Raw genomic sequence first — 24,420 nt, forward strand, 5'->3', positions numbered from 1 at the left:
CCCCCCACCACTCCCATGTGGCCACTTCGTGTATCAAATCCCATTTGCTGTTTATATCACCATGCTTAATGCTGCATTGTCTTGTTCTAACAGCATTTCTCACAATCGTATTAAAATACTCCGTGTGCATATTAACATACTCTGTAATGCATGATAATACCTATTCCGAAGAGTCCCCTGACTGCATAAATTCTTACAGATGGCATGAAACTACAGAGGGATTAGCTGTTGACTGCAGATCTGATGCCATTGCTTTTCTCTCTGCAGTTCCGTGTAATTTAACATGTCAATAGCCTTGCTGGTAAAACATGATGAAATTTTATATGACAGTATTACTCATAATGTACTGCGTATTTACGTGTGAATGGTGTCATTCCTAAATATAAACAGCTAGTTTGAGACAGACTTTGGTAAATGACTTTCTCAAAACTTGCTTCTTTTCTAATATATTTTAATAATTACTTCTTTTTCTTGCAGACAAAATTGAAGAAGCACAAAAACAACTTAATGGAAAAGAAGACCAACAAAGAGGTAATAAACAAAATCAAAATGAAATAGAAAAAGCACATTGTGATTCTACAGGCTGATGTAAAGCTTTCCTGCATCAGTGAAACTGGGCTCCACTGGGCTGTGGGCATTGGATGAAGCCCAGGGTATGTGTATTGCTGATCAGATGCTGCGATCTGTAACACCCCAATTTTGTGCAGACACAAAAGCTTTGTTCTAACCACTTGAGTAACTGTATTGACCTAGATAAGGCTGCTGAAGCTATAGCACTGGAACCTGCACAGTTTATTGACTAAAGCCTTGTACTAACAGTTTGGTTCATAATATGATTTACCTAATGGTTAATAACCATATTTGATTTATGACAAGCAATATGTGATGATTTCTAACAGATGCTGAAAGGAGATTGATCCTCATAGGCTATTTTAAGAAATAGTTGACCTGTGACAGATTAAGCCTGTGTGTTAGGATTTAGAAAGCTGGTGAAAAGTCATTGTATTTCAAGGCTGGCTGAATGCAGGAATACCTGTTAGGTTTTGTGTGATAAAGCTCATCTGTGCACCCATAAACGAGTGCAGAGAAGCAGCATGGGGAGGGAGAGACCAAATAATCGCTGGCTAGGCTCCCCTGGGCAGAGCCATGGAAGACTCATCTCCACAAGCCCAGAGGAGCACAGGGGTATGAGGGCAGGTGAGAACCCCAGTGAAACACTTGAAGAAAGCAGACTCTGTCCAGGGCCATTGCAGCAGAGCCACAGCCCTAGCATCCAGATGTGAAACCCATCACCATGAGCCATAGGGAGCCATAGCCAACCTTTTGGACTGAAAGTGTAGTACTTGAAAGGGGATGCATGAGAGGATGTAGGGAAACAACTCAGGGGCTAAAGTCTGTGTGTCAAGACCAGGTTGGATGGGACCCTGGGCAAATGGTCTAGTATTAAATGGGGAGGTTGGTGGCCCTGCCTGTGGCAGGGGGTTGAAGATTCATGATCCTTGAGTTCCCTTCCAACCTGTGATCCTGTGTATGCATATGAATGTGGTGCATATGTGTGTTCTTTGTGTTTGTGCCTACTGGGAATACATTTTCACAATACTTTTCACTGATGATCGGGCCTGGTGTCATGGAGCAACAGCATCACCTTTCTAAGTCTGGTGGGTCCAGAATGCTGTACTTTCATCTGTCAGTACCGCATGTCACTGGTTTGTCTTGCTCTGAGTAGATACTCATTGCACTCATGTTAGTGACCTGTCCTTCGGAGCTCTGACACGTCTGTGAACAGCATTGTTGATACTCCTGGACTCAAAGCATTTTACCTTTTCAAACAATGAATTTAAAAACTTACTGAACATTACAGAACAGAAGAATCCCAGGGGGGATGGATCCCAGCAGGGCCCGTCTGACCCATCATTATGCTCAGGACATACAGATTGAGGACAACACCTCGGCTTGGCCACTTTGTGCAATCTGTTTCCTTCCTCCCAAGGCTGTCCTTGGGTCCTTTTAGGACCTGTTACCATGAACCCTTTTCTTTCAGTGTTGTTTGCCTTCAGCATTCTCTGGCAATGAATTGCAGAAGTTCACCACCAATCACATTAAGTACATTATTATATCTTTTTTTTTCTCCCAACTTCCTACTAGTTTTAACAGGTGTCCTTTGGTTCGAGCATTGTCTGATTTGTTAAATAAAAGCTCAACATTCGTCTTACCAGCTGCTTTTGAGATTTCGTAAACCTTGTCCATATCCCACTCAGCTTTGTTCTCTCCAGACTCATGATTGAGTTAATTTTTCGAAAGAAGATTTGATACAGGCTGCCTTGAATGGGGACTAACACTATGATGTCGCTTTATGCCTTTGTAAAAAAGGTGAAGGAGAAAAAAATATGTGGCTGGGGGATAAAAGAAGCCTTCTAAACATTTACAGAGACTTTCCAACAAGCTAGGCCTTCAACTGAATAGATTTGTGATGTATTTTGTTTAGCGTACCATAGGAAAGCAGCATTGCCATCCAAACATAAAAGCTCAGTGTGTAAAGCATTACTGTCTGCTCTTGTTGATGCTGGTTCTAAAGAAGTAACATTTCTCTGGGTTGATTTATTTATTTTTGGATAGACTTGTTAAGCTGAAGATGAACTGACCTCTATTTTCAGGATTTTCTTCTCAGCTGTGCACCAATACAATCTTTGTGATCCCACACAAAGGAAGAAACTTTCTCCACTGTGCTCTGAAAGGGATTGGGCTGCAAAGATTTGCATGATGATAGCACATGCCTGTCAGGGGGTTCAGGAGGCAGAAAGATTATGGCTTAATTTTTGTGTCCTAATCTAAATTTGTAGGACTAGTTGTTAAAAAAAATTATATATAAAATTGATACAGAAATGACTGGGATAATACGGTGACTTTGTACCTTTTCAACTAAGAAACATCCTTTGCCATTTTTATCACTTCCTTAAGTGTCTATTTTTTTTTCATTATTTTTTGTAATATGATGTAAATTAAATGTTTGTTTGAAGGCCACTGAGAAAAAGGAAAGTGTATTTTGAGCTAAACAAGTAAACAAAATGTGAACGTGCTCACATAAGGTATTTTAATCACAATGCAGTGTATACAAATTCACCTTAAGATGGCTGTATATTTTTATTGCAAATTAAATACTGCCCTGTCAATACTGGAGCTGTTAGAGGGTGTAGTGTGTTTGTGGGGAGGAATTCCTCATAAGTTCAATCATACTGGGTTCTTTGCTGACTGGTATTGTACACTGGCCAGTCAAAACTTTATACATGTGTGGGATTTAAGATGAATTTAATTGACTACAAAAAGATATGTATATTATGCATCGCATTTTGCCATTAGCTGTAATAATCCAATTAAGTGCAAATTGAAATAGATCTCTATTGAACACAAAGACAGTAAAGAAACAGACATCGTGTTGAAGTTAGCAGAATTCAGTTACTTAGTATGAATTTGCAACTGGAAGATATACATATATTTTGAGTGATAGTCCACAAATACATTCAGGTTGCAGATAGGTAACCTGCAAGTTGAGACCAGAAATGTGTTCTTTAGGGACCAGCTCCACTCTTTTCCTGCTCATCAGCTGTGTAAGGTGGATAATTCTTTCATCATGTCATCTTGTTGTAATTGCTCAGTTGCCAGTATGAATTTTTAGTAGAAGAACCTTAGCATCTCTTCAACTTTGATTGTTGTTGACATAACAAAGAAAGTCTTGTTTCTCATGAGTGATCTGTGTGTTGTCCTTTAAAAGCTGGAAGGGATGGTGGTCTTCAAAAACCAAAACTTTCTCCTTGTGAAGGCAATGAAAGCTTTCCCTGACGGCACCCATTTGGGTATCACGGTCTGGAGAGCAGTTAGCTGAATCTGCTTTGGCTTTGATCTGCTGCTGGCCTCCTCCTAAGAAATCCATCCCAAGAAAGTCTCTCTGTCTTCTCCCTTCCAGACTGATAAAGTCAAGTCCTCTCAGATCCTTGTGGTTACCACAGAGGCTTCTGTTTTGATCATCCTCTGAACCAGTTCAGCCACTGAAGTTCATTATGAAGCACTGTAAGCATTTGTTTTCTTCTTTATCCGTTGCAGCAGTTCTCTGCTTATCACAACAGGCTGCATCCTAGGGGCACCAGTTCCACGAGCATTGTCATAGGATTTTAGTTTAGGGCTAGTGGCCCTTACCCTAGTTATCTTGATACTTGGCACCAGCGATGCTAAGGCTGTTGAATCTTTCATGCTGCTTCTGAAACTTTTCAGGGAACTAAAGTTTGGTGACAAACTCCAGCAACACCAAGATTTGCCATGAAGAGGGGTTGCAGATCCTGTACAGACGCTCAGCACTCTGGAGCTCAACAGCGTTGATATGGTGATGTGGCCTAGCATATACTCCACAAAACCCACTTGTCCCACAAGCTCTCTCTGACTCTTAGTTGTATTATTTTGGATAGCTACTTCTTCTGAAAAAAAGAAGCAGTGATAAATGGCAATGTCACAGGGAAGATAGGTGTTCTTACTCTGCATCTCCATTGTGGTGATGGCTGTATCTTAAAGTATGTAAGGGCAAAGGTGATATGGGATGATCTGGAAATGTGTGTGTGTTCTTTGGCTTCATTGCAGTTTAGACTTGCAGGCTGTCTTGGTTGTTTGTCCGTTATAAATTCATCCCTTTAAATAAGCTATTGTTTTTGTTTGAATCTCTACTCATGTTTTTTCTTTCTTCTGACATGGATAGAGCTCAAGTACCAGTTTCTTCAACAGATGAAGTTGTAAACAGTTTGTTAACTCTCACTGCAAGCTGTGTGCAGTGTAACAAATCCATCCTGGACTCAGACTTCCAGTCCCTCTAATGGCATGCAGATGTCTGCCAGACTCCCCTCCTGATCTCTTCCCAGTACTGGTAGGTATGTCTCTGTCCAGCTTCAAGGAAAAGGCACTTTTCAATCTATTTTACCAGCAGTCAGCCGCATTTCTCTACTTTCACACTTGATCACTTTCACGTTTCTCAGAGAACTTCTCCGTTTTTTTTACTTCTGCTGGAGATGCTTCATAGTGTAATTTGAACACGATGCTGTATATTCTCATGAATCCTCCCTTTCAGATACTTGGCATTGCTATTCACTGGTTGGTCTGTGAGGTTGCCCTTGCCACATTCCAAGTTCGAACTGTTGTGGCAGATCTGTCTTGATTATAGTGTTCCCTTCCAGAGTCACCACAACTTTCTCCCTAAGGTTGTTTTGGAATTTTACCCAAATCAGTTCTCTTTCTGGGGCTTCGTGCTTCAGTGTTAGTAGTACTCTCTTCATTTGCATCTTTAGACATAGAAACATTCTTGACAGATCAGATTTGTTTAATTTTGATCAGTGCTTGTGTGGCAGCAGGGTCTTACCTATATTTGCTGAGAAACTACCAAGATACAACCATCCAGAACCATGGTTTGGACTCCAGCAAAGTCCAAGCCATTTCTATGGTGATGTTGGAAAAAAAAAACAGCAACAACCAAACAGAAAATCCTATACTTCCAGCTTCTGTCTTGAAGGTGCCCAAGGCCTCTGTCCACTCTTTTTATAGGTGCTAGTCAGTCTCAAGCCTTAACAGGCTGACTTGGCATTTGGTGTAGCAGTTCTTTACTCAGTAGCAGCTTACAGGACTATGAAATTCACCAATTATTGGCTTATGACCGCACTTAGAGTGTGAAACCACTCATGGTGTAAATGTACATTTGAACTACCATGGAAGGAAAGGATAAAGAAAGATTGCTTAGCAGCAGCAAGCATTCTCTGAGATGCACAATCTACTTGCACATATGTTCTCCTCCCACACTTACAGCCCCTTCAAAGTAGCATATTGGCATGGAGGAGAGGCAACTGAAATCAAATGCCCTTTACCTTGTTTGCCCATCTGCTTTTTTTTTTTTAACTAGAATGTTGTGGGTTTTTTTTCTAGTAAATTGTACTGCACTGAGATTTATGGGAGGTATTGTAAATAGAAGCAGGAGAGATTAGTTCGGAAATGCAGGTTCTGCTGCTGATGGACTGTAGTCATATTTTTGTGTGTTCTGAGTCCTTCAAAACCCTTCCTTATCCCTCTTGTTAAATGGATGCGTTACTGACAAAATTACAAGGGGACTTTCAAATACAGGATTAAAAAATATACCAGCGTTCTCTCTAGTTAATCAAAATGCTGCATACATCTTAAGATTGAGTGCCTTTTTTATGTAGCCATGTCCCAGCTTACAGCTGACTCTTATTGGCCTACCATCTGGCCTCAAAGGAGCAGCCAGGTCCCTTCCCTCCTCTCCCATCCCCGCAGGCACTCCTTATCCTGCTTCCTGCCACTGCCGCACTCCCTGCCAAAAGGCAGGTGGGAACACTGCATGCTAGTGATGTACCCTGCCTCACAGTTTATCTGCTGTGGTCAGGGTTGTATTCTTTCATCCCAGTATTCAGGGAAGTGGGAAATCACAGAATCGTAGAATGGCTTCGGTTGGAAGGGACCTCAAGGATCATCAAGCTCCAACCCCTCCATTTCAGGCAGAGCCGCCAACCTCCATATGTAATACAGGACCAGGCACGGAATAAAAAGGGGATAGGGTAAAATAGTAATAAAATCTGGAAGTGGGGCAGTAAACAAGCGTTTTGATTTAGCGTCTTAGAGTGGTCTCTTCCTCCACAGATGTTTCAGAATTTTTCATGTTTCTTTGTAAGCATGTGAGACTTCTGATTTTTTTATTTTATTTTTCTTCTTTTGTACTGTTGTACTATCATTAGCCCCACATATTTTCTTTCCATTTTGTATTCGTACGAAACTGAGCCTTACATTTTGGACAAGAAATATAACTGAGATCCAAAGTTACATTTATTCTTCTCATCTTTCTGTCCTTATCTTCAACAACCACACAGGCTAGAAATGTCGTTACTCTAAATGGAAGCACATTATCTTCAGAAGTTGCAGGTTACAGCACTGTCCTGTTTGCTGCTTAATGCTGGTGAGAGGATTTTGCTGGCCTTTTTATTTTTCTGTTGATGCACACCAGAGCTACCTACATACCTGCCTTTTACTTTCCAAGTGTTCAAAATGACAGATAACAATGCTATTTCATGCAATTCGGTTGTGCATTTACTTGATGTCTGATTTCATAGTGTTTATATCTCCATTAAAATATGTCAATACATGTATCTGAGAGGTAATTTATTTAAATTGTTTTGTGTACGTTGAACTGTAAAGTCTTAAATCAAGACTGAATTATCTTCCTCAAATATTTACAGCAGCTCAGACAGCAGTGATTGGCTAAATGGGGGAACTCTTGATGTCTGTAACTCATGTAATACAAGATCTCACATTTTCATGAAGTCCCACCTATTCCTAAAATCTCTGATGGTTGCAAATTAAGCGAATATTGTATTCTGTTAATAGTAACCAGGATGGCTTCAAAGGTTCTTTCAGGCACATTCATGGTTTTGTGCCCAGGAAGGACAGTGAGAAAACTCTGCTGACTTTTGTGGGAGCAGAAGTAGTCTCTGATATCATTTATCCCCATTTCTCTCTGTGTTCAATAGTTAAATACATTCTAATGTCCCCATGGTGCCTGTGCAGGAAAACTGATAAAAATGGAGATGTCTACGTGTTCTTTACACTAAGGAACATTATGAGAATATGAGCTTAACCCAATGAGTTTGTTGGCTTCTGTAATCCTCCTGGGTTGTGAGTCAATGTCTATCTGTTATTTCTCATTCTTTGTTTTGTTAGTACTTTTAGTTTAGACTACTAGCAGCTGAAATCTACACAGTTAAGTCCACTGCTGGTGCTAGACGCAGCAAGAACTGGTATTGTTTTGACAGACAGACAAACAGACTTACTGTTTTAAACTGAACTTTTCATCCTTTGCAGGCTGCAGGGTGTTAAAATGTTAACGTGCTGTTGAAGTAATAGTATTTTGACTCTTCATCACAAATGTAGCACATCTCTTGAGTGATATTTCAGCAAGAGGAATTCCATCCTGCAAGTATCATTTTCGAAGGGGCATTATAGAAATTATCACTCAAAAACAATCGTCGAAAGAGAATCTTCCTGATAGAAAATGAGAAGAGGCTTTTGCAGCGTAGGTACAGCATACTGTTAAATTAATAGCTATGTACACAGACACCATTTCCATCTTTAGGTTGGCCTGGCCAACCTTGGCATACCTACGTGTGTGTTGTTAGCTCTAGGGTTGCTAATTTTAGTTGGTGTGAACTGGGAGCAAGCCAGCTGTGGAAATGCAAAATTTTTTGCTTGTTAGCTTCCTTGTAGTCTTTCTAATGTATGAGTAATGACTGTGTTTTTGGTACTTTCCAGATAATCCTTCAGTTCACGGAGTTGATAATTTCCTTCGGTCTTGTTCTAAAGGAAAAATACAACATATAAATGAATAGTGAATTAGATACAGTATATCCCTTTTTGGTAGCTATATGCTATAGGCTGACTTGATATAGGAGTCTTTCATAGGTATCTCCTAGAAGTTTGTGTACATGTGCATATTTTCTTTTTACCCTCTCACATCTGTGGAAAAGGACAAGACAGGATAGGGAAAGAGCTGTGAGCAGTTCAATTGACCATTGAAGACCTCCAAAGCAAACACTCCCTGGAAGGAAGATCATCCTTCCCACTTTTGGCACAGAAGAATGAGCTTCCATGGTAGGGACATTCCTGGTTTCCACATTTCCAGCAAATCAACTATTCCTGTTTTTCTTTTTTTGTCCACAACACCATTTAGCTCTAGAAGAAGGGTCCATTATGTAAGGTTTTTTCTACTCACTTTGCCAGAGCTCTTATTCTTTTCTGTATTTTTAGATAGTACTGTTGTCAGATTTGAGCTCTTTGCTGCTCTCCGTTGCGTTTTATTTGCTATAGGCAATATGGAAATTTCTTCATTTGATCCCTGTTTTTCAAATGGAAGATGATGTCAAAGAAATGCATAGAATATGACTAAGAAGATTTTTCTGTTTGAACATCATTGTGCGCAAAGACAGTGTAGTTAACATCTTGCTCCTTTCATTTCTGTTTTTTCCCCTTCTGACTCGTGTTTGGGGAGTTTATATTCAATATCTCAGCTGACCAGCTAACTGTGGCTGCTTGCTGATAACCCGTACGTTGGTCGTCGTTTCTTGAGCTGCTCTGTAATTCTGTGTTAATGGCCTTAATGTGCTAGGGTAGAAGTTGCTCTAATGATTTATTAGCCAAACCTATCTTATCAGTAATAACTGATAATCCTTAAATTGCTAACATAATTTATTTGTAAAGCTGTTCATAACATTGAATAATGTTCTAAGAAGATTCTTGTATGTCCCTCGGGAAATTCCATATTCCCCTGTATGTACCTATCCCCTAGCCATTTCTAACACACTTTCTCCAGCTAGTTATATTTAAACATCTTTATTCTGTGGATGAGTGGGTGATACGGGCTTCTGCTTAGGCTTTGTCTGAGAGCCCTTCTGTTTAGGAAGCTTAGTCCAGTTGTCAAATGGCTGAAATGTAGAGCAGTATATAAACTCCATAGGGCTAGAAATATCAACTATTTTTTTTATTTTTTTTTATTTCAGCATGTTTAAATGAAAACTAGTGCATGCCCTTCTTGAGTGTTCACGTGTTGACATTTTGTGTGCATAGCTACACGGTAAACATTGCTTGTATGGTAGGCAATTGCTGTTCCTGTGTTACTTTTTGTTTGTCTTTCAAAGAAGTGCTGGAGTCTTGTGAAATTTCACAGTGATTCAGTCTCTGCTCTTTTTCTTTTTTTTCCCCTTAACATGTATAATGTTGGGAAATCTCGACTGATACCAGGTTTAATGTACTGTGTTTCATGCTGGGCAGGAAATTAACTTTTTTAAGGAGAAAAATGATGTGCTTTCACTTTGGTGACTGGTCAGTCAGGTCAGTGCAGATGCACTGATACATTTCATTCCTGTTCCTGTATGGAAGCTGGCCTTTCTCAGCTGAAGCTCTTGTGTTACCTCAGTGATCAGATGTTTATTTCTATTTGTTCTTGATGGTTTTCCTCTTAGGAGAGGTGCTCCGGTCCCTTCATCACCTTGGTGACCCTCTGCTGGACTCTTTCCAATATTATAGAACATTAAGGTTGGAAAAAACCACTAAGATCATCTAGTCCAACTGTCAACCTATCACTGTCACGACCACTGACCTGTGCCCCTCAGGGCCCCATTCACATGTTTCTCAAACACTCCCAGGGATGGTGACCACCTCCCTGGGCAGCCTATTCAAATGTATTACTGTTCTTTCTTTCCTAATATCCAGCATATATACTGGTTGTTGATTTTCTTCACCCAAGCCAAGAAGTTAATTGCACAAAAGTTTTGAAGATGGTCTTGGTGTCATTAGTATAGAGTCCTTACCCCTGAGATCTGCCTCTGTCAAGCCTTACTTGATGTGAGTAGCCACAGGACTTGAAAAGATGCTGTCCTGCAGGCAGCCCTGGATTGCAGCATGTCATTTACTCTCTACCTATCCCAAGGGGGGGAAAAAAAAAGTTGGCAGGCTCTCAGGCTGGATGAAACTATATCACAGCAGAGCTTCCTGATAAGTCCAAGTTGTGTGCCTGAGGCAAAGGTGTCCTGCTTTCTTTGTGCTGAGGTATTATTGCTCAATGCCTAAACCTAATCCACTCCGCACTTGCTAATGGTTGCACAGTGTTTTATTTACTGTGTGCAGAGCAGCCCACAGTACACCTTCCTCTGTGGCTGCACGTTTAAACCTGTCACTCACTTTACTTTGCTCAGTTGGTATGTGTTCTTGATTTTCATGGAAGAAATGCTTATGTTTTTGGTTACCCAGTGGAACATTTGTGTCTCTGTAACTTAGATATGGTCAGTTCTTTCATCACTCCCACCGCAGCTCTTTTATCCTTCATGGAATTTTAAAGTGTTGCAGGCCTTGTATTTCAGGAAGATGTTACTCCAAGGTGAGAAAAGGGTCTCCCTTTCTCTAATGTTATCTTCAAAGTTACAATTTGCTTATTATATTATATTAATATAATTAATTCTGTGTTAACATCATTGATCATGTGTTGATATTAAATATTAATATAGTTAGTATTCTATATTAATGTTGTATATTAATATGGGATTATTGGGAACAGTAGATTGGATAGTTGAAATGCTGCAGTTTATGCTAAACATTGTTAAACAATATTTTCCTGTTCTTAACTGTTGCCTACTTTTGGTAGCCAACACTGTGAGTGTTTCATGGAAAATCACTGACTTTTTCTCCCAAGCAATTGAAGGTTACTCTCAGATGTTGTGCTAGCTCTGTCCTTGGAGATTTCCAGGATCCAGCTGGACAAAGCCCTGACAACCCAGCTGGCTCTTAGAGCTGGCCTTGCTTTGAGCGAGAAGCTGGACCAGTTGAGGTCCCTTCCCACCTGAATTATCTTCTGAAATACTAGCTTGTAATTTTGAGGAAATTTTAGTGGTAGAGGCACTAGGTTTGTTGGTGTAACTTGAGATGCAAATATTGTAAGTTCATCAGTCTGTGATGGAAAGGAGCAATAAAATTTAATGTGACTTTTCAGAAATTAATACTGTCACTGTGCTTAAGGGAACTATTCCAATGACTGCTGATGCCATATTAGCATAGCTGCATCTTCCTTGAATCTTACGTTGGCAGGATGTTCACTATTTCAGTTAACAAAGGAAAAATATGATAATGAAAGACTTACTTCTGCATGGATTGAAATGGCTTTTAAAAGAAGACTGGGAAACCTTTTCCTTGCTGAGGGCCAGTGTAATACCTTTGGTGGGCCACAATTCAACCCAGAGCTTAGTGTTGTCTCTTAAAAATACCAAGAAAAAGAATCATGTATTTATAAACAGTACAAAACTATAAACTCACTTTTACCTATCTGCCCTGTATGGAATGATCCAGTATTTGCTGATGTGAACAAAAGGACAGCCATCAGCATGGATTAACCTTTGATCCAATCCCTATCAGACTACTTTAGTGTTTGAATGTCAGCTCTCCTCCCCCTTTTTAAAAATGAATTAATGTCAAATTATGATTTACATACAGAATAAATGAGACTCTGCTCTGTATATGCTTGAACTGATGTTCCCAGCCATAAAAGCACTTTATCATATGTTAAACCTACTGGCAGATTTGCAGATGTCACTGTTGAGTGCCCCAAGTTCATTGACTTGCACCCTGCTCTCTAAAATGGTAACTTCCCTGTGACTGTCCCCAAAAGTATGAAGTGCATCTGAAGTACAACTGTGATCCATCTTAAACTTGACTCTAAGATCCTCTCTGTGCTTAAAATTAAGCATTGTGCCAGGCTTGTTCATGTTTTACTGTTGACTGAGAATGTTTTTATAGTTATGTGTGCAGTACATGTAATCACGTTGTGTTTTGGGGTTTTTTTTTTTTAAACACTTCGGACAAACTGTAATTTCAGGAAAAATACTTGTGGCAGTACTTAGCTTGCATGAAGCTAAAGAGGTCATTTAATAATAATAAGAAAAAATAATAATGAAAGCTTAGTTATGCCCTGCTGCGTTTAATGTAAGTTCTGGTGGCCTTAAATTTGCTGGTTAGACTTATTTCTTTATCTCATAATCATGTTCTTTTACTTATTCATGGAAACAGGCCCAGTGGGGTGATTTATGGCTGCTTTGCAATGGTTTCACTGAACTCAAAATTAAATAAGCATCAGATGTCAAATACAAGAATACTTTGAATATTTTAAAGCACTGGGAAGCTTAGCTTTAATCAGAATAAGATCCTCAGTTCCAGCCTCTCTCTTTTGAAGAGCCTTCCATCTTTGAATTTCTACTGTTATTAATTGTCTGTAACCTTTTGGCTGTGTGTTTAAGATACAATATTAATTCATTAATACTTAAACACATTCTGAACACGTTGATTTTGCTTCCGGGAGCTGAAGTTCAGGTTTAGGCTCTGAGATTTAGGTACATATGTTGAAAATCTTTGTGTGCAGTGATTTGAAGAATTCTGCAATATTAAGTAAACACAAAAGGGGATGGAAATTGTGCCATTCATTGGACTGTAGGGATATGTAGTGGTTGCTGGCTAAATGCTTCACAGTGTTCTGGTGGGGAAAAAAGGGAGTTTGGTGGTTTGCTTCAGTTCTTCAAGTACAAGCACAGAACTCTACTGGAAGGGAAAGAAAGAGAGTGGGTGTTATAATAACTTACAGGCTTTGAGACAGGCAGTTTTGAAAGCTGCTTAAACAAATCCATTGAGATCATTTTGTCAAGACAATGCCTACTTCACCAGCGAATGCTAGAGAAGAAAAACTCAGATCTTTATTATACCCCTCCTTTATTTGCTGCATGAGTTACTTCTCTAAATTGCTATCGACACCATCACACTTGTGTTCTTTTGCTCTATTTCCTGTGCACAGAGCCAGGTTCAGTAAAGAAATTATAGATGAACAAAGTCATGTTTAGAAATATGGAATATTTTGAGTGCAGAAGTGATATTGAAGCAAAATAATTAAGAGAGTCCTGAGAGCAAAGCAGAACAAAGCAGAACCAGATAGCACAAGAAAGAGATGCTCTGGTATCTGAAAAGTGATATGTTATGCATAATGGCACTGTTACCTCTCCTCTTAGACTGGGTGACCTGATCCTATTTGATGACATGAATAAGATGCATTTTAGACATCTGACTGAAGTGACAGCACTTGGCAACAAAACCACTTCACCACCTAAAAAGAAGAATTGCTGTAGCAGCTTCACCACCAGGTGAAAGGCTTTGTGAGTGAACGGGGAGGCGAGCAGAGTGGAGTGGGAAAGAGTAAGAAAAGGAAATCCGCTTCCCCTCAAACCCCTTTCACATCGGGTTGTTTTGCATTCCCTTTGTTGAGTTTCACCTTGTTGGTTTGTGACCCTGGCAAGGTATCAGCCTCCTGTGGCTCCCAAAGGCACAGGAAGGGTCAGCATTCTGGGACCCGTGCTTTGTGCCACTGCTTTTATCTCCTGTAGAAATACTGATGCAGCTGATCTTTCTACAGCCATTTAGCTGCAGGTTAACAAGTGCATAATGGAATGTCTTCAGCTTAAATGGGGAATACAAAAAGAAGGCTTACAAGGAACAAAACGTTAAAAATAGGTGAAAATATGTTGTCAGGTGTTCCTTTTGTGTTTTTGTTTTTGTTTTTTTTTAAATATGCTAGAAATTTGATTGCTAGCAAACATGAAGAGAGTATTTCCTTTAACAGTAAGTATTTCTAAGCTATCAAGGAGTAAAGTTCAGCACAGTGCTTGTATTATCATTAAGCTTTGCAAAGCCATTGTAAAGAAAGTATATTTAACAGGATTTTATGGACAGACATAATGAAGTAAAGATGAGACCCCATCTCTAGAATTGCAAAAGATGTAGAAATAAGAAACTAATTCTCATCATTTCCGTAGACTGGAATTTGACCGTTCTAGACAGAGCAGAGTTATGAATTTATGAAGACTAAAATAAGTGAATATTACTATATGTAATGCATAACTTGCCTTTTCCTGTATTTTTTTTTTGTTTCTTTTTTGAATAATTTTTATGAGTTTGCATGATTGAATGATACTTTTTTTTTTTTTTTTAAGTAAAGCAGTAAATAGGTTATAGAAAATGCTGGTGTTATTTTCATAATGACTCATGTTTTTAATTGCTTAATTTTGTTTTTTAATACTGTTTTTAAGGCTTTTTCAAGCCACACCACATCCTTCAGCCATGCTGTTGGCTTCCAGTTCTCTGTTGTGCTGCTTGTAAAGTGTGCTTTTTCCTCTGCAGCACTGACTGTAGCACTGATGCCCAGGCATGATAGCTGTTTAACAGCCTGAGGCACTGAGGAGAAGCACATCATTTGATTGTTCAGTTATTTCATTATAAAACACCTTGGTATCTCTGCGTATGTCTGCCTGGATGCTTGCTGTTGGTGGCACTTTTGTCTTCCTAGTCATATGTAATCCACCCAGCTTTTCCCCAAGTGCTCAGTCCAGCACCACCACCAGCAGTGTGATGATGGCTGTGGGGGCGTGAGTGTGACAGGATAAAAAGCTGCAGCGTGTGCATAAAAGGAACCAATTTACTTACAGTCAATTCATGCGGTCATGCTTCTAAGAGATCACCAAGCCATGGCTAAAAGCACCTTTTTATATAATTATCTTGATGCTTTCTCTCTGATTCATGTGAAATTGGTTTTGTTGTTATTGTAAAAAACAGATGCAGTAGACTCTCACCAATTTTAAAGAAATTGCCACTAATAATATTAGTGTAAGACACACATTTAGTTGGGAAGTGGTGGAAAGTACAAAACATTGTGATGGAAGACAGCTGTGCTTTGAATTTGCTAAATCCAGACTAATACGCATAAGTTCTGGTGCTAAAGCAATAACTGCAAAGTTCATTTAGTGGTTAAATGAGCAGTCGGTGCAGAAATTTCTTCCTGTGTGCACAAGATGAGCATGAATTCCTCACAGCCGGAATTTCAGAGGTAGTATTTCTAGAGAGGGATTCTAGCACCTCTGTTCCATGATGGCAGAATGTGACAAAGCCCTGTCTCACTCTTCACGGTGAAATTTCCTCTTGTAGGGCTGGGATAGCAGCAGGTCAGGTTCCACAGGACTTTCACATGTGCATTGCATTACGTATGATGTTTATTCATTAATCATTCTGTTTGCTGGGAAATGGTCTCAATAGCCATTTGCTCTACCTGAATGTATGTGTATGTTAAGTTGGCAATGAGTTGAAAACAAGATTTTGGGCTTCTCAAGCCCTGGCCTTAGCACACAGTCCAGTCGGGTTATGTTTTTGCACCATGTAGTCATGTCATCTTCTTATCCTTCTTTTCTCACTGGTCACTTTCTTTTCTCATTCCTAGACAGGCTTTAGACATTGCCTGAATTTCCTTTAAATGGAGCTGGAATTTCATGCTGGATTCATCAGCACCAGTATATCTTGTCAGATGCACATTGTGTGTTGGCTTTCCTCCCACCATGTATTGAAGCCAGCTGGTGTTTCTGCTAGAGGATACAGGATACTCCGTGCCACTGAAGGGGAGTTGTAGGGTGGATTGGTACTGGGAAATTTGAGTTTTCTCCATGAATCTGCTTGAGAAGTTAACTGAGAATCTGTCCACTTGTATGTAGTCGTAAGGCTTTTCTTACCTAGGAGAGTACGTAAACCTCTGTACCTGAGTACCTCCGTGTGCAGGTAACCATGCTACATGGAGTTAGTACTGCTTCCCAAAGTGTGTGTGCAGCTGAATATTTCAGAGGTATCAGACTTCTTGTCACATCAGATCCTTACTTTGCATTGAACTCTGGCAATCAGACAAATATGTTTTTTAGCTAACAACCAGTTACAAAAATTGGATAAAATGGATTTGTACCCATTTAATATTTAGCTTTTTCTGCAGTAACTGCCAGTGATGCTAGCTAAGGCAGTGGCTCTGATGAAGTGTTTGTATGCTGGGAAGTAGGTTAAACATAATCAACTGGCAGATTGTTTATCTTAGCAGCATCATACTTAGAGGTATATTGTAATGCCAGGTAGCTAGTGAAAAACAAGTTCATAAAAATCAAATCTGAAATTGAGTCTAAGTGTATTTTTTGTTACAGGGAGGTTGGGCTCTTTAGAAGTACATCTACTAGCTACAAGTCATTCTGCTGAATAATATTTCAAACTGTTTGCTCTTGGCTACATTCCTGAAGCCCCTTGTGCATACCTGCTTAAGATCAGCAACAAGTGTAGCAAGTAATGAAATAATTCAAATTTAGTTTATTTTGTTTCATGATGCACAAATAGAAAATCATTGAAGTGTGACTGATTTTATTTATCTGCCGTAGTTGCTCATCTGAAATGCTATTGGAAGTTCAGTAACTGGAGGTCTGAAATACAGTATCTGACAGATGGTGTGGGTGGTTTGTGTCATTTCCATGATAAATCTACTTACAAATATAACGACAAGGAACATGTCTGCAGTCCTTGAGTAGTGCGACATATAGACAGAAAAGGTGACAAATACAACATGAAAATGGATCTGTGTCTTGGTTCTTCATTTTCCTTCTGCAGTGGTTTCAATTTTTGAGCAAGTGCGGAAGAGAGATTTCTTTTTACTTCATCTGAAAAAGAATTGCTATGAATACAAAAATATTCTTTCAGTAGCCTTTCTTTTATATATATTTTTGAAGCCTATCCTATAGTGTATTACGTTTGTAATGTCTTGTAACATCAATAAACATTACACTTGCTAGATGAAAACAAAATAGACCTTTGGTAAGATACATTTACAATTACAGAAATATTGGAGGCAGGATATTTGGACAGTCCTGTTGCCCCAGAGCTTTCTCTGTGAACTGCTCTTACAGTTAAAGTTTAGAGATGATAAAATGGTATAAATAAAAATATGACTGCATTATTCCATTTTAATATTCTTTCTTACTCTCTTTGTGTTTTAACAGAAATCACAGATTCTGGTACTAGAGGAAACCAAGATACAATTAAGGGTGTGAAAAGAAAAAAAATCGTGACTGAAAACCATCTAAAAAAAATACCAAAATCGCCTTTGAGAAACCCTACGGAAGCCAAGGTTAAACAAAATATAGACCCTTCACCTCTGAAAGTTCTTCAGGATGCCTCAGAACATGCCACAGCACAAGATCACTTACCTGTGGAAAATGGAAATCAGTGCACCAAACAAAATGGGGGAGTGCTTAGTAGCGAGATAAGCACTGAAACCAAATCTGAGATACCAATGCGGACAAAGCTTTCATCAACACATCAGTCCTTAGACTTGAATAAGAAGGCAGTGGAGGATTCTGATGTGAACCAGCTAAGCTTGCCAGAGAAGAAGTCTCTCTCCAAGTCCTTATCAAGTAAAACAAAGACTGACAGTAATGAATGTATTACTTTTGCTGATGGTAGTACATCATCCCCATGTACACGTACTGCTTTTGATGTCTTATTAAAAGCTATGGAGCCTGAACTGAACACCTTAGCACAAGAGTGTCCCCCTTACGGAATGCAGGTAGAGAAACTGAGACCAAATAAAACTGTAAGCACCTCTGCTAGTCTCGTGTCCAATACAGTGAGCATCCAGAATCAGTCTGCTTTGTCACAGAATGAGTTTGCTGCTGGACCTCGTTATTTCCCATGTACATTAAACAACATGCATGTAGCAACAGCAGCCAAGAGCGGACAAGCACAGGTCCACACCATTTCTCCTTCGCAGGATCTTGTTACTAAAACCAGTCAACAAAATCACCAGGTTGTTGTGTGTCCAAGTTTCACTGGATCTGTGGTGCAACAGCAGAGCCAAGAAAACCCCAAGCTCCAGCAGATATACAGCATAGCAGTAACTTCATCTGGCATTCACACTTCATCTTCCACAGTAACTCAGGTTTTTCCTCAAAACCAGTTAGTAACAAGTTCATCTTCACCTTTGTCAATTAACACATCTAGTTCAACACATTTGTCTATAGGTCCCGTGTATAATTCAGCCCAGATAGCATCAGTTGTAAACCATGGTGTAGAACAAATATGTAACCTCCTGAAAGACCAGAAGCCTAAAAAGCTAGGGAAGTATGTCTGTGAGTATTGCAATCGGGCCTGTGCCAAGCCCAGTGTTCTCCAAAAGCACATCCGATCCCATACTGGAGAACGACCTTATCCTTGTGTGACATGTGGATTTTCATTTAAAACCAAAAGCAATCTGTACAAGCACAAAAAATCTCATGCACATGCTATCAAACTTGGACTTGTCCTACAACCGGAATCTGCTGGTCTCTTCTTATCCCATGACTCAGACAAAGCACTTAGCATTAATTCAGATGTAGAAGAAAGTGGTGAAAGTGAAGATGAAGGTACTGCTGATGAAAGACAAGACGATCAGGAACTGGAACCTGCACAAATAGTGAAAGTCATTTCAAGTGCAGAAACGTTACAGAAAGAAAGCCCTATTCCACTAAGCAATCCAGACTGCATACCAGGTGATTCTTCATTACACGATACAGAACCTCAAGTAAGGGCAGCTTTGCCAAAAGTAGTAGTTCACCCTGTAAGTGTTTCTCCATTAAGGGCTGACAGCCCCAAAGTAAAAGACCCAACACCTGAGCTTGCAGCAACACAGAGAAAAGGAGATTTTAAAGCAACAGACCTTCAGTCAAATTTAACACATACAGCATCACTCAAAGACAGTCACGTAAAGCAACATCAGAAAACAGAAATGGGCTCATTAGAGGAGCAGCTGGGATCTGCAGTAGGAGCAGTGCATGCTCAGCTTCAGAGACAGCAGGCAACAGATTGTTCCCAAGACCAGCAAGGAAAATGTCTTCTGAGCCCTAGAAGTTTAGGTAGTACTGATTCTGGTTATTTCTCTCGTTCTGAAAGTGCTGATCAAACAATGAGCCCACCAGCTCCTTTCGTAAGAGGACTGCTGACCTCTGAGAAGGACTCAAATAAGAGTTTGGCTTCTGCGCCGCGAACAAGTGGAGTGGTGGCATCAATGGTGCAAACTGTTTGTGCTGAGAAAAATTTGATTCTTTCTGGCCAAATGCGACCTCCCATGGCAACAAAAACCCTCGAGGAACGTATCTCAAAGTTGATTTCTGATAATGAAGCCGTTGTGGATGACAAACAGTTAGATAGCGTGAAACCAAGAAGAACGTCTCTTTCAAGAAGAGGAAGTATAGATTCACCGAAATCCTACATATTTAAGGATTCTTTCCAGTTTGATTTAAAGCCCATGGGAAGAAGAACTAGTTCGAGCTCTGATATACCAAAGTCTCCTTTCACACCCACTGAAAAATCGAAGCAAGTTTTTCTTCTCTCTGTACCATCTCTTGACTGTTTGCCTATTACACGGAGTAATTCCATGCCTACTACCAGTTATTCAGCAGTACCTCCAAATGTAATACCACCATCTCATCCACTTCGAGGAAGTCAGTCATTTGATGATAAAATTGGTTCTTTATACGATGATGTTTTTGTATCTGGACCTGCTGCTCCACTGAACCAGGGTGGACATCCTCGGACTCTTGTTAGACAGGCAGCAATAGAAGATTCTTCTACTGGTGAAAGCCAAGTTCTTGGACCAGCCCGATCTGTAGAAGAAGGTTATCTGGGATGTAATTTATCAAACGACTCTTTATTGCAGAGAAGCAAGTCCCTGGCGCAGGCACCAAGTTTAGAAAAAACAAAGAAGACCCCTCAGGTACGAGGAACAATGTTTGAGTGCGAAACCTGCAGAAACAGGTATAGAAAACTGGAAAATTTTGAAAACCACAAGAAATTTTACTGCTCAGAGTTGCACGGACCTAAAACGAAAGCAGCAATTCGAGAGCCTGAGCATAAAACTGTTCCAAATAGTACACAGCCTCAAATTCTGCACTACAGAGTCACTACTTCAACTGGTGTCTGGGAACAGACGCCCCAAATAAGGAAAAGAAGAAAAATGAAAAGTGTCGGAGATGATGATGACCCACAGCAGAATGACACAAGTATGCCATCAAAGAATGCTGAAAGCCAAAGTAAGCCAGCAAATTCTTCCAGTCTGTCAAAACACAGTGCAACAGTACTAGGTTCACAACAGCCAAGTAGCCTTTTACTTCAAAGTTCACAGATTCAGCTTGTGGCTCAAGGCACAGATCTGACTGCCGAGACAAAGATGTCTCCGCTCGCTGAAAAGCAGACAAGTTCAGTTATGCAAGAAAAGGTGGAATTGAAAAGGCAAGGGACTGGCATTTCAGTAATACAGCACACCAATTCACTGAGCAGAAATAGCTCGTTCGAGAAATCTGAATCCTTTGAAAGAGTATCACCAGTTTCATTTCAAGAGCCCAACAAGCTTGCAAAACACCTCTCTTTGAACGCACTTGCAGTCCAAGAGGATAGACACTCGCATCTGACTACTTCCCAGCATCATCAGCCACTGTCATCGGAAGCAGCTAGAGGGGAAGTGCAGGGAAGCCAAATAGTTTCTAATGAGAGAAGCATCCCAGTGCAGCCATCAAGACTCGTTCGCCAGCATAACATCCAGGTTCCTGAAATACTGGTCACAGAAGAACCAGACAGGGACCAAGAAAACCAATGCAGCGATCAAGAAAAGACAGAAAGATTTAACTGGCCACAGCGCAGTGAAACACTGTCTAAATTGCCGACAGAAAAACTCCCACCAAAGAAGAAAAGAATTCGCTTGGCTGAAATGGAGCATTCATCTGCTGAATCCAGTGTTGACTCCACACTTTCGAGAAGTCTGAGTCGAGAAAGTAGTTTGTCTCATGCTTCCAGTTTTTCAGCTTCACTCGATAAAGACGAAATTTCAAAGGTGGACAATCCTTCCAAAACAGAGCTTGCTAATAAGTCAGCAGAATTCCTTATGATTCCTGCTGGCTCTCACATTCTGGGCGTGCCTGGCCCTCACTATAGGGAAATGAGGCGTGCTGCATCAGAGCAGATCAGCTGCACACAGCCCTCAATGGAGGTAGACTACAGGAGTAAGTCTTTTGATTGTGGAAACATATCTCCATCAAAACCTGCCTCACTCGCAGAGACAGCTGCTCCAAAACTGTCATCTGGAAATGGGGTTACTGGACATGTGCCTCTGCTAGAAAGAAGGAGGGGGCCATTTGTAAGACAAATATCTTTAAATATTGCTCCAGAAAGTCATCCAGTTAAATCAACTTCTTCTTTTCAGACAGCCCATGCTACTGATGTGCCATTTCACAGGCTGCAGACCTCCAGCAAATCCTTGGTGAAGTTTCCTTCAAGTACTCAGCATTCTCAAACACACTCAAGGCCTCACTCAGCAATTCAAAATTGCAATCCAGGTAATATGTCTTTAGTTCAGCAGCCTCTAGATCATGTTTTGAATAATCAAGGACAAACATCTTCAATGCATCAGCTTTCCCAGGCCTCTACCAAAAAATCAGCCCAAGGGGGACAAGTGAATACGAACACACTGTCTTGTCATCCTGATGAGAAGAGAGATTGCTTTGCTCCAAAATATCAGCTCCAAGTTAAAACATTACATATAAGTCAGCCATACTCTTCAAAATTGCTAAAAAATAATCTATCAAGTCAGTCCGTCTCAAGTCACGTTGGGGTGGACCAGAACATGCCCTCTTTTGAGCTGCAGGCTAAACTATCCGACAGTATGTCTAACCCGTACTCTGTGCCTCCTCTAAAACAGATTATCCCTAACAACTGCAGCAGTCAGTTGCATCAGATGCCTCCTTTTGTAGTTCCTGTCCGTATTCACAGTAGCATGCCATCGTATGGCTTTGCAACTGTTACACCCCTTCCTCACATTTTAGTGACTCAGGATCAGGTAAGCCAATCCGCTTGCAAAACAACTGCTGTGACATTGCCAACACTTGAAGGCAAAGCTCAGCTGCCAAAATCTCACAAAGATCATAAGAGGACTTTGCCAAATTCATTTGAATTTGAAAATCCGCTACCAGAAAGTGGAACCAGAAACTCACCTTTGTCAAGCTCTTTGAATATTATTCAGAAAGTGCCAGTGAGTGGACTCTTCCCTCAACAAGAAGCTACGGCTTCAAGTAAACGAATGCTTTCCCCGGCCAACAGTTTGGATATTGCCATGGAAAAACAGCAGAAACGTGTTAAAGATGAAAGTGGAGCTGCATGCATGACAGAAGCTGGGCCACTGCATCCACTGAATGTTCGATCTAATGACCCTATTGGTAAGCAAAAGAAACCTGTTTTGGTGAGACAGGTTTGCACCACAGAACCTCTGGAAAATCACCTCTTAGATCCTGATGGTGTTGCACAGCATGAAAAAAGCAGCAAAGCCAGTACTTCAGACCTGCTGTTGCCTAATCGTCATTCATCTGAAACTAGTGTTTCAGAAACTCCGAAGGAATCATCAGAATCAGAAGACCTTAAGTCTTCAGCATCACCGGTGTTTGTAGTTAGAAAACCATCTGAACCATCTCCAGTGAGTAGTCAGAGTTCTGTTGGAAAGGCAGTAAGCAGCAGTCAAGAAAGAAGGTCCCCAGGCAATAGTCATGAGAGTGAGCTAATTAATAGCCAGGGCCAAGCAAAGCTACTGACTACACTAGCTGTGATGAATGCAGGAGAAATGCAGAGGTTGTCATTTCCAAGCCTCAAGACCTCAACAAGTTTTACCTGGTGTTATCTCTTGAAGAGGAAACCACTACACCTGCTGCAAAATGATCAGAAGATTTCAGCCTATTCTACGTGGACCATTAGTCCCAGCAATCCCAATCCACTAGGTTTGTCAACAAAGGTAGCTCTTTCTCTCCTCAACTCAAAACAGAAAGTGGAAAAACCGCTGTACACCCAAGCAAGAACTACTCATCCCAGGTCGGATATACTGGTCTATTCAAGCAAGTGGAAGAACAGCTTAACCAAGGTACTTAATCTATGCCTGATGTATATTTATCATTTACAGAGGATTTGCTTTGGAAATCATGCTGCTTCATAGTTTGGAGAATGCAATATGCCTGACATGTATAATATATGTGCTTATTTATTTCTGTTACGCTGGATCAAACCGCTAAAGAGATCCAAACTAATTCCATTAAGAAACCTCTTCATAAACATTTATCTCTTTTCATGGAAATTAGTTCCTGGATTTAAATCTGTATTTGAAGTATTTATTATCGCAGAAATGCGTTTGGCTATTTTTTAAGTACAAAGGATATAACAAAAGTAGTTCCGGTACAAGTATTTTTTTAAACACTCACAACTTAAAACAGGTCAATTTCAGATCATAATTGCATATTTTGCCTTAAAAATCTGCTGGTATTTTCTGTTATAAGAGTGTGCTTAGAGTGAACAGGTGTCCATGGATACGTAGTAAAGATATTTTTCACCACTGCTGATCATTTAGTGTGGGAGGAACAGTGTACCACTTCCCTTTCTCCCACCTAGGTTAGTTGACAGTGTGAAATAATGCCAAAAATAATGAAGTTTAAAACAGAATTGCAGCTTCCATTTAAATACTGACAACTTCTTAGATCAGTATGAATCCAAAAATGCTATTAAATCTTGTGCAATGGAATATATTCAGAGTGATGTTTATGATGTACATAAAACACTATGTAATTCCAGAGTCAGATGCAGTTTATTTCATTAACCACCTTAGGGCTGCATAGATACCAGCAGGATTTCATTTTCATTTCACTGGACCATATGGAGATTTGTGTTGAATTTGACTTTCCTGCATAATTGATGTGCCTCTGTGAATTGGTAAATGCAACACTTGGCCCTGTAGTATGGCAGTGGGTGTCTGTGTCTAATGGATCAAGTGCTAGCCTGCAATGGCTCACCGATCGAAGCCATAAAGCTCACTAAGGAGAGCCTTGGTCTACAGTGTGATTTTGTGCTCTTCTTTCCCCTCTGCCCTGCACTGGGTATGATTGTTTCTATGCT

At 40.2% G+C, this 24,420-nt stretch overlaps 1 protein-coding gene across 5 annotated transcripts in view; it reads left to right on the plus strand.

Annotated features, from left to right (window-relative positions):
• HIVEP1 (HIVEP zinc finger 1) overlaps window positions 1–24,420 on the plus strand; it is a 110,057-nt gene that overhangs the window by 62,303 nt on the left and 23,334 nt on the right. For 3 of the 5 annotated variants that reach the window (XM_052697741.1, XM_052697740.1, XM_052697742.1), the window contains 2 exons: window positions 478–531; window positions 17,463–23,398. In XM_052697741.1, the coding sequence (XP_052553701.1) occupies window positions 478–531; window positions 17,463–23,398 (5,990 nt within the window). Of the gene's footprint in view, window positions 1–477; window positions 532–8,654; window positions 8,683–17,462; window positions 23,399–24,420 lie in introns of those variants that run through there. The other 2 variants (XM_052697743.1, XM_052697744.1) reach the window with 2 other exon arrangements.

The sequence above is a fragment of the Tympanuchus pallidicinctus genome, unplaced genomic scaffold, assembly GCF_026119805.1.
Source record: "Tympanuchus pallidicinctus isolate F22 unplaced genomic scaffold, pur_lepc_1.0 scaffold31, whole genome shotgun sequence".
NCBI classification, from domain to species: Eukaryota; Metazoa; Chordata; class Aves; order Galliformes; family Phasianidae; genus Tympanuchus; species Tympanuchus pallidicinctus.